At 59.3% G+C, this 10,671-nt stretch overlaps 2 protein-coding genes across 2 annotated transcripts; one reads left to right on the top strand and one right to left on the bottom strand.

The window, feature by feature from the left end:
- Positions 1–5,709: 5,709 nt before the first annotated feature.
- On the top strand, positions 5,710–6,432 carry LOC127594786 (60S ribosomal protein L7a-like). The gene has a single exon (XM_052056550.1). The coding sequence runs from the start codon at positions 5,710–5,712 to the stop codon at positions 6,430–6,432; it is 723 nt and encodes a 240-aa protein (XP_051912510.1).
- Positions 6,433–7,070: 638 nt separating this feature from the next.
- LOC127594787 (selenocysteine-specific elongation factor-like) lies at positions 7,071–9,098 on the bottom strand. Its single transcript, XM_052056551.1, is given in 3 exon segments — positions 7,071–7,568; positions 7,665–8,664; positions 9,016–9,098. Coding segments are annotated over 3 exon segments (1,581 nt in total).
- Positions 9,099–10,671: the final 1,573 nt, after the last annotated feature.

Here is a 10,671-nt window from a genome sequence, read left to right on the forward strand (position 1 = left end):
GACTGCATGACTTCGACAAGGGGCAATTTTCGGTGAAACAGGCAGGCTTTTTGATTGAAGAGATCAACAAACAGGCTGAGACCTTTCCAACTCAGAGTACAGCAGGCTGACCGTCATGATGGATAGACAAAACCTGCAACTCCGTAATTTCGTTGTCATCTTTGACGCCTGTGAAAATGATTTCAGGGCTGATACATTTCACCTCAGATGTGACACAGTCCTGAATACCACCGTGCTGATCAGAGCAGAGGACGGCTCGCTGTTCGGAGGCTATACGGCAGCAGCCCTCAACATGAACCAAGGTAAGGCATTTTTATTTTCAGTCGACTTCAACGCAGTGTACACAAGCTAATTGCAGAGTGCACGTAGTCCTGGATCTGGTCCGGCCTGGGCATTTAAAAATCAGAATAGGAAGAATGGTTTTGGAGGATAACCACCTCTGAAATATGATCTTTGTGTGTCGGACAGGTGCGACCGAAACAAAAACTCATTCTGCCAGCTGGGTCCGAGCCTGGATATGGAACAGAAGATCCTAGCACGTTCCTACAAATTCACAGTCCGCAACTACATCGTCTTCACGATGCCTCGCATCTGATCATCCTCATCCAATCCGTATTCAAGATTGCTTTGATGACAGTTGATCAATCTGCGTTTGAATGTAGTCGCATCGGCTCTGCCGCTCCCCTGCCAAGCTGGCAGAGACCCTGGACGCCTTCTACAAGTCCCTGATGGGCTACCGTAGCCACAGGACTCACGAGATAAACCACATCCGCGAGATCTCGAAAGAGTATTTTCAGCTTAAGCACCTTTTGAAGAGCGGACACCCTACGCCTCTCCTCTGCTAACGCATTTAAAACCTGCTTCGCCTCTGGCAACCCCAGCCCACTTCTTTATCCCGGAGCCGATCACCCAAACGGCCCCCCAGAGGCTCAAACCGGGCTGTCACCCGCGGCGCCTCACGAGGCGCTTCTCGCAGTCAGCAGGAGTCCAGGAGTCCTGACAACGAAGAGGAATTACTCACCCTTCGCTAAGAAAACGATGAGATCCGGGGACAGGTCAGTGGCATAGTCCAGCGGTTCAACAAACTAAAGGCTCTCTGCCGCGAGAGGAAGCAGGAAGCCGAGGGCTGCAAAAAATAGCTTGAAGAGGAGCGGAAGGAACATTATCTCACCAGGAAGCAGTATCGAGACTTGGTCCGGGTCATGGGCGAAAACAGCCGTCGTGAGGAACATGGTGAGCGTAGTGGGAGGCGTGAGGAGCATCACGGGAGGGAGCACCGTGAGGAGCGTGAGTAAGCTGCTGTACGGGGTCAAATTACAAGGAACGGACGTAACGAGACCTTTGTCATAGACCCTCGGAGACCAGTCTTCTACTAGCTCCAAACCCCTAGCCCGCCTGTCCAAACAAACCCGTACATCCAAGCAAGCCCATAGCCAGTTCTGGCCCCAAACCAGTCTGCCTGCCAGCCGCTCTCGAGCCAGCCCACCAGCCAGCTCCCTTCCTTTTACTCAGCCCCCTCTTCCCCCGCTAATAGTCCAACCACGTATTAAGGCTTGCAGTAGCTGCAGAGGCAGCTGGCCTAAAAGGCCCAGCTCGCGGAGCAGTTCAGGGCGAGAGTAACACACGTTGAGGGCATTCTTGAGAACTACAAGCGGGAGGAGCAGCGCAGGGCAGAGGCGCTCAGAGGAGGGGAGTCTGAAAACGAAATGCTGCGAAGTGCCCTAGCAGAAAGCAAAGAGCACGCGGCACTGCTGCAGACGAGACTCACCGAGGCAGAGCGACAGCTCAAGGACTGCGAGCTGGGCACAGTCAGCAAGCTGGAGCGCATTCAGGAGCTGGAGCACGAAAACAAGAAGCTCAGGACCTACCTGGAACTGGTAACCCCAGCCTCTCCCCTGGAGAAGGCGGTGCGGGGCCCGGCCCCGAGCCGCGGGCGGCACGGGTCCTGCAGGGGCGTGTTCGCAGAGATCCGGGAGCTCATCCGCAGCCACCGGGAGGAGACCCAACTTTGAGTGACATCCTCATTCACTGCTATTTGAGCTGCTTCTCGTAGGCCTTCAGCTGCTGGGTGAAGCCGAAGTTCGGGAAGACGCAGGACCGGCGTTCCCGGACCAGCTCGAAGGCCTTGCTGAAGGGCAGCCGGTGCTTGCGCATGACGTAGGCGATTACGATGGTGGCGGAGCGACTGACCCCCGCGAAACAGTGGACTAGTACTCCTGCACGGGCCCGATGCTTTTCGATGAAGGCGAAGCTTTAATCGAAGCGGTCGAGCAGCTCCTCCTTGTAGTAGTCTTCAGCCTGGATGACCAGGTGTTCGTCGACGTCCTCCTTGTCGTACTCTGCGTGCTGGCGCTCGTCGATGATCGTGAGCACTGCCCGGATGTTCAGCTCGCGGACCAGCTTGAGGTTGTTGGCGCCCATAATGTTGCCCAGGTACAGCCCGTGGGACTGGCCCGCTCTTTCCCTCGATTTCACTGATCGGCTAGTTGCTGCTGCTCAGCATCATTTTAATCAAATCGTGTACCAAGATTACCGCTCTTACTCTAATCGCTTATTCGTTGACACGCTTACTCGATCTTTTGTTATTTTTACATGCTTCCTTGCTCACTGTGGCCGACCCATGACTGAGCCTATAGCAGACAAGCAATAATAGTGAGACATATTAAATTAAAATTTAAATTAGCAGAAGAGGCTGGTCTTTGTTGCCGGGCGGACAGACTCGGTTTGGGGAGGGCGGCCAGTATTGCAGATTATAATGCATTCGGACAGCAGGAGCCTAAAAAGAATAAAGAACTACTACCGGAACTACTTCCACCACGAGCAGAGGGGCAAGCCCGGCTCGGGGCTATCGGCCTACTCCGAAGACCCCTTGAAGCACCTGCTCTGCGAGAAGATCATCTTCCTGGAAGGCGAGTACCTCAAGATGCAGGTGCTGCTCAAAGAGATGCTCATGATCATCCTGCTGCGGGGGGTCGACAAGCAGGGCCCTCGCTACAGGCTCGAGATCAACAAGGAGCTGGGGCTGCGCTTCATCATCCAGAAGTGCAAGGGCAACGCTGAGCTCATTGCCGACTACCTCACCAACGTCGGGGGGTCCATCACTCTCAGCGTCGACGACCTGCTCACCCCCCGCCCCACTTCATAGCACAGTCCCGTTGCCCAGCAGGTACCCTAGCCCTAACCGGTCAAGCAAGCACCCGCCCCGTAGAAAAAGCTGGCCTTCAGTTTGCGGGTCGTGCAGAGCGTAGTGCATAAGCGACCTGCGATAACCGTTGACTCGAGCACGGAGATCAGGCCCGTCATGCTGTCGCATGGGGTCCATGTGGGACCTGCTGAGCCCGCAGGTCAGTATTTCCGTCCAGACTCTGTAGCGGATGATCGAGCAAGCGCAGCTCGATAAGCTGAACAGTGCGGTAGTGGAGCAATAGCAGAGCCGGGACCAAATGAGGTAGCAGATTGGCGGGCTCCAACAAAAATCACAGTTTTTGGAAAGCCAGAAGGAGGCCGCGGAAGGCCAGGTCCGCCAGCTCAATGGGCGGGTGAAGGACCTGGAGGGCCGCAACCTGCAGCTGGAGGCCGAGCTGCACAAAAGGCAAAGGCGGAGATCTCCCTGCGAGACCGGAACCGGCAGACGGACCTGGCAACCCGCGAGGACGAGCACTAGCTCCGGCGGCAGGGCAAGACCATAATGGTCACGACCTAGCTCGAAAAGGTCTACGCATGCATGTGATCATTATCATCCGATCTTGATGTCCTACAGTTGCGCCTTGACCATCCGCGCCCGCTCGGCCTTCAGCTGCAGCCGCCCCTCCTCGGCCTCGTCGCGGCCCTCCTTGCGCGCACGCAGCCCGCCCAGCCGGAAGTTCACCTCCTCGAGGGCCTTGTCCAGCTCCTGGCACAGCTGCTGCGCCTCCGCCTGCATGAAGGGGGCGCCTGACAGCAGGTGTGCGGGGTCGTCTCTCTGGATTTGCTGGCCTCGGCGTGACAAGTACACCAGCAGATTCGCGAAGTAGCCGAGCTCTTCAGTCCGGTCAGCAATGTTGGTGGTACTGTTTTTGGCCAGAAAGGCGGTCAGCAGTCTGCTGATGGCCGACCGTTTTACGAGCGGACAGTCGGCCGGAGAGCGGTCTTCGCGATGGGTGATGAGGTCTTTCAACTTTTTGATCAGGTGTCCAAGCAGACTGCCGTTGCTGCTTTGTCGGATCATCCCCTGAAATAATCCCTCGAGAGTGCGCTCATCCATCAGCGAGCAGACGTGCTCGAAGGCCTGCAGAAACTGGTCCTGGAAGTCTTTCTGCTGCACGCCCCCCACAAACTCGAAGATGCTTTCGAGCGCCTGGTCAAGGGGCAGCATGAACTCGTTGAGGTTGGGGATGGGCTGTCTCAGCATCGAGAGCTGGGCGGAGGCCAGGGTGACCAGCTGCTGCTGGTAGCGGGAAGCATGCTTCCGCTCCTTGAGGGAGTGATGCAGCACCGGCAGGACGAGCTTCAGCCGGTAGCCCGGACTGAACGCAAAGCAAGGCGTCTCGGCGGCCATGTAGCGGGCCATGTAGCAGACCACCCCCGCAGAGTTGTACCCGACCTGGGGACTGAACCCGGCAGAGGCGTCGGTGCGCATCATCGCGTAGTTCTCGAACACCTCCTGGGGGCTGTAGGTGTCCTTCAGGAAGTTGAAGAGCACGATCTTGAGGCCCTTGTAGTATTCCTCGTCGATCTCTGGGTGCTGCTCGAGGTTCAGCACGCCTTCCAGGATGTCGAAGGCGAATAGCAGCGCGTAGTGCCGGCGCAGCAGCTCCGGAGACGGGCTTTCGCCCACCCGACCCGGGCAGTGCAGTCCTTTCTCCTTGCTGTCGACCTTGGCCGCCTGCAGTGCCCGCTTCAAGGTCTCGATGACCGCGCGGATATGCGGCTGGTAAGGCTCGCCCACCTGCAGCTTCTCGATGGCGTACTTGACGCCCCTCTGCGCGACCTGGAGCAGCACCAGGTACCACTCGTTGAAGAGGTGCAGCTTGTCGTCCTTCTCGTGCTTAATCTGCAGGATGGACTCTGCGATCTTGATGCCCAGGTAGAGCTGCTGGGTGGTGGGCAGCTGGCTGGCGATCGCCTCCATCTCGAGGAGTTGGTAGCGGGCGGATGAGCTCTTGAACAGCTTGGCGAGCGCGTCCGGCTACTTCTCCGCGTAGGGCGGCAGCTCGAACAGTCCGCAGTACAGCTGCAGGAACACCGTGAAGTTCTAGGGGTAGAGGGCCGACAGTCCCGGCTTGTTCTAGAAACACTTGCGGACTGCCTCGCGCTGCCCTGCCGGAAGGCTCACCAGCATCGGCAGGTTTTCCGTCAGCATCTCGAGGTAGGCCGGGCCGGACACCTTGCTGGCCTCGAAGTCGAGCGTGCCCTGCAGAACTTTCTGGATGGTTTCCTCTTTCACCATGAATCAATCAATCAATTACGTTGGCCTTCAGCCGCCCAGCCGAGAGTATCTACAGGACTTTACTCTCGCGAGGGAGTCAGCGGGCTCACTGCTGCCCTGCAGGGGGTCCGGCAGCCGGGCCAGTCGCTGCACGGCTGCCCGCGGGTCGATTTCGACCAGCGTGCGGGAGGGCAGCGCCCGCAGCCCCGCGAGCAGCTGGGCCTGCCCGTCCCTGCGAGAGAACTTGCGACGAGGGCCGAATGTGCAGCAATCCATGGGAGGGGGGTATTGATAATTTGTTGATGGTGCAGAAGACCAAGGGAAAGCGGGCCCCCAAGAAGACCAACCCCCTGTTCGAGAGCAGGCCAAGGAACCTGGGCCCCGGCGGGGACGTGCGCCCGAAGAGGGACCTGACTCGCTACGTGAGGTGGCCGAAGTACATCACCATCCAGCGGCAGAAGCGGGTGCTGATGAGCCGGCTGAAGGTGCCGGGGCCGATCAACCAGTTCCGGAGCCACCTGGAGGCGGCCCAGCACAACTTCCTGTTCAAGCTGCTCAACAAGTACAAGACCGAGTCCAAGGCGGACCGCATCACCCGGGCTGCTGAGAAGAAGGCCAAGCCCGAGCAGCAGCTCGAGTTCGGGCTCAACCGGGTCACCTACCTGGTCGAGTCCGGGAAGGCCAAGCTTGTCGCCATCGCCGGGGACGTGGACCCCGTCGAGCTGGTGCTCTGGCTGCCCCAGCTCTGCGCCAAGATGGGCGTGGCCTACTGCATCGTGCGCTCGAAGGCCGAGCTGGGAAAGCTGGTGCACCGCAAGACCGCCTCCTGCGTGGCTCTGACAGGCGTGCGCAAGGAGGACCAGGCGGACCTGGACACCGTGGCGAACGCCTACAAGACCAAGTACAACAGCGACGCGGCCCTCCGCAAGCGCGAGTCGGACGGCAAGCTGGGCATCAAGTCTCAGCACAAGCTCGAGCGGGTCGAGAAGGTCCAGGAGCAGAAGGAGATCCAGAAGGCCAAATGACCCAGATCACTCATAGACCCGTGACTCCTGCCTGCTCGCCCGCGCCAGCATCTGGTCTTCGAACAGCTTCTTGGCCAGTGCCCGCTCCCGGCGCTTCTTCAGGAACGTCTCCTCTCGGTCCTTGAACCCCCCGTGCAGCAGTTCGTGCGTCCGCTTGTCCCGCAGGAACATCTCTCGGATGGCTGCCATGTCCTGCCGCACGACCGGCCTCTGCACCACCTTCATGTTGATGAACTTGCGCGGCAGCTGGCCCTGGCTGGCCCGCTCCTGGCTCAGGCTGTACTCCAAACTGGCCAGGTTCATTAGACCCTCGTCTCCCCTCTGCGGCTGCTCCAGCCGCTGCTGGCTGCGCATCCGGCTGTCGTGGCCCTTCGCGCTGCAGCTCCGCAGACTGCTGGAGTAGGCGGAGATCGACTGCGAGAAGGGATCGACACCTCCGGCCTCTCGCACGAGGGGGCCTGCCTGTCCAGAAACGCCAGGGACAAAGAGCGGGACGGGCTGGCCATTCCTGCGGACAACCTGCCTTCGGCCAGTGTCCTTATGCTGGGAGTAGTACCGCCCGGAATCAAAGTCGAACCAGACCTGGTACTTGAGGGACATTCAGCAATAAATTATCATGCCTCACAAATACTAGAGGCTCACTTGTAATATTTGCGGAACTGGTACACCACCTCGCAGTCCTCGCCCGCGAACGCCGAGTCCAGCCGCACTTTTAGCTTGCCGCTCTTGCCAAATGGGCCCACCACCACCCCTCGCTGCCCGTTCTCCAGCCGCACTCCCTGTCCGGTCAGTCGGTGCAGGTCTGCCTCCTTGGCGAACATGTCCTTCACGATCAGCGTCTGCTCGTCTACCTGCCGGTCCAGCACTCCTCGCTTTTCCTTCCACTTGAACAGTTTCAGCTCGGCCTGCACCTTTTCTATGTGTAAGACATGTCCGTGGAACGCAAGCCGACAGGCTTTGGTAGCCTCGTCAAGGTCTAGTTTCGATCCGAGAAGGAAGGTCCCGACATTGCCCAGGACAGGCCTCTCGAATTTGAGCCTGGCGAAGACGGTGTGGTCAGCCTGCGCCTCCTCGATCGAGTCGAGGACCTCGTACTCCCTTTTGAAGTCAAACTCGTAGTCGAAAGCCTCTTTCTCCTATTCGGCCCCAAAGACCTGGGTGCTGCGTCGCAACCGGGCCAGCCTGGCTGCCTCGTCAGGCTCGAGCCTGGCAGAAAACAGTCTGCAGCTGGCCATGACGGTTTGGTGCCCGCTGATGATGTGGAACTGTCCCTTGGTCTTGATCGGCAGCTTGAAGTAGCCAATTTTGTTGAGCTCAATGACCGCAGACTCGAAGCGGGCCAGCAAGCCCGGCGTGCAGAGGACTGTCCGCTCAGGCTTGTCCCCCTCCAGCGCCTGAGTCATCATGGCCACCCTGTCGCCCTGGCCGACCCAATCCACCCCCCGATGGAACACCTGCAACGACTTGACCTTCCGCTTCTGCGAGTGCTCAGGAATCTCCACTTCGTCATTGACCCGAAGCTGGCCCTGGGTGACAGTCCCTGTGAAAACGCAGCCCTTGCCCTTGAGCATGAAGCAGTGGTCTGCGAGCAGCATCATCGGTCCGAACGGCTTCCTTCGCGGCAGCTGCAGCGACCCTAGCACTGCCCCCGCGAGGCCTTCGCAGTACCGCTCGGCCAAGTCCTTGCTGACTGCCGAAAAGGGCACGAAGGGGATGTCAGGGCCAAAGCGGGTCTTGCTAAACACATTCTTGCGCAGCATCTCTACCTTGCGGGCCAACGCCTTCTATCGCTCTTACTCGGGGATCAAGTCCACTTTGTTGAGCAGGACCACCAGCTTCGGCACCAGTAGCTACGCGATGGCCAGGCACTAGCCGGTCTGAGTCTGGATGCCTTTGGTGACATCGATCACCAGCACCACGGCGTCGATGATCTGTGCGCCTCCCACCACGGTCCTTATCAGAGAGGCATGGCCCGGGCAGTCCACGAGAGTGAGCTGGACCAGAGGCCGATCGTCAGGCCACTCCAGCGGTCGATGAGCGTATACGGCAGAAAAGCCGAGGTCAAGGGTGATGCCACGTTACTTCGACTGCGGGCTTTTGTCGTGGCAGGCGGTGGACTGCACCTGGGTCAGGGCCTGGCAGAGACTAGTCTTCCCGGAGTCAACATGTCCAAGAACGCCGAGGTTGATGTTGATCAGCTTCTGGGGGTCGATCAATCGGTAGTCGGCGTCCCTAAGGAGAATTGATTTTTACATTTGCAAATAATAAGATTCATCAGGAATGGTGGATTCCGGTAGAGGCTGATTCGTATAGGGGTTCTGAAACTTATACTTAGACGGGTGTTGCCGAGGCAGTGCTTGTCTAATCGTTCACAGGAGATTGCTAGCTGTCAGGGCTAGTGCTGCCATCAGAAATGTCCTTGTCGGCATTGGTCTCGTCGGTCTCATCGTCGGAGCCGGGGGTCTCCTCATTGGTAGGGGTCTCCTCATCAGCAGTCTTATCGGTGGTCTCCTACTTATCGACCGGGGTTGCATTGGTCTAAGTGGCTGGGCTTTCTTCATCGGCAGGGGTGTCCTCATCGACCGGAGTCTCTTCGATAGCAGCAGTCTCATCTGTACTGGGCTCCTTCTCTTCAGTATTGGACATCTCCTCAGTTTCTTCCGCATTGGTACCAGCCTTCTCCTCATCGGCAGGAGTGTCTTCCGCATCGGCATCAGTCTTCTCCTCGATATGGGCATCGGCTTCCTCCTCATCGGTACTCGTCTCCTCCTAGTCATCGGCCTCCTCCTTGGCACTGGACTCATCCTAGTCATTGGCCTCCTCCTAGTCATCGGCCTCCTCCTTGGCATTGGACTCCTCCTAGTCACCGGCCTCCTCCTCAACATGGACCTCCTTCTAGTCAGCATGGACCTCCTCCACGGCCTCCTCCTTGGCACTGGACTCCTCCTAGTCACCGGCCTCCTCCTCAACATGGGTCTCCTTCTAGTCACCGGCCTCCTCCTCAGCGTGGGCCTCCTCCTCGGCCTCCTCCTTGGCACTGGACTCCTCCTAGTCACCGGCCTCCTCCTCATTGGCAGGAGTCTCCTCCTCCTTGTCACCAGCCTCCTTCTCATCGGCAGGAGTCTCCTCCTCCTCGGCACCAGCCTCCTCCTCATCGGCAGGAGTCTCCTTCTCCTTGTCACTGGCCTCCTCCTCATCGGCAGGAGTCTCCTCCTCCTCGGCACCAGCCTCCTCCTCATCGGCAGGAGTCTCCTTCTCCTTGTCACTGGCCTCCTCCTCATCGGCAGGAGTCTCCTCCTCCTTGTCACCGGCCTCCTCCTCATCGGCAGGAGTCTCCTCCTCCTCGGCACCGACCTCCTCCTCATCGGCAGGAGTCTCCTCCTCCTCGGCACCGGCCTCCTCCTCATCGGCAGGAGTCTCCTCCTCCTTGTCACCGGCCTCCTCCTCATCGGCAGGAGTCTCCTCCTCCTCGGCACCGGCCTCATCAGGAGTCTCCTCCTCCTTGTCACCGGCCTCCTCCTCATCGGCAGGAGTCTCCTCCTCCTCGGCACCGGCCTCCTCCTCATCAGAAGTCTCCTCCTCCTCGGCACCGGCCTCCTCCTCATCGGCAGGAGTCTCCTCCTCCTTGTCACTGGCCTCCTCCTCATCGGCAGGAGTCTCCTCCTCCTCGGCACCGGCCTCCTCCTCATCGGCAGGAGTCTCCTCCTCCTAGTCACCGGCCTCCTCCTCATTGGCAGGAGTCTCCTCCTCCTTGTCACCAGCCTCCTCCTCATCGGCAGGAGTCTCCTCCTCCTCGGCACCGGCCTCCTCCTCATCAGAAGTCTCCTCCTCCTTGTCACCGGCCTCATCCTCATCGGCAGGAGTCTCCTCCTCCTCGGCACCGGCCTCCTCCTCATCAGAAGTCTCCTCCTCCTCGGCACCGGCCTCCTCCTCATCGGCAGGAGTCTCCTCCTCCTTGTCACTGGCCTCCTCCTCATCGGCAGGAGTCTCCTCCTCCTCGGCACCGGCCTCCTCCTCATCGGCAGGAGTCTCCTCCTCCTTGTCACTGGCCTCCTCCTCATCGGCAGGAGTCTCCTCCTCCTCGGCACCGGCCTCCTCCTCATCAGAAGTCTCCTCCTCCTTGTCACTGGCCTTCTCCTCATCGGCAGGAGTCTCCTCCTCCTCGGCACCGGCCTCCTCCTCATCAGAAGTCTCCTCCTCCTCGGCACCGGCCTCCTCCTCATCGGCAGGAGTCTCCTC

Source organism: Hippocampus zosterae, unplaced genomic scaffold (assembly GCF_025434085.1).
Source record: "Hippocampus zosterae strain Florida unplaced genomic scaffold, ASM2543408v3 HiC_scaffold_260, whole genome shotgun sequence".
Lineage (NCBI taxonomy): Eukaryota > Metazoa > Chordata > Actinopteri > Syngnathiformes > Syngnathidae > Hippocampus > Hippocampus zosterae.

Excerpts from the sequence above, each read along its gene's own strand:
- LOC127594786 (XM_052056550.1), top strand. The coding sequence starts at position 5,710 with ATGGTGCAGAAGACCAAGGGAAAGCGGGCCCCCAAGAAGACCAACCCC.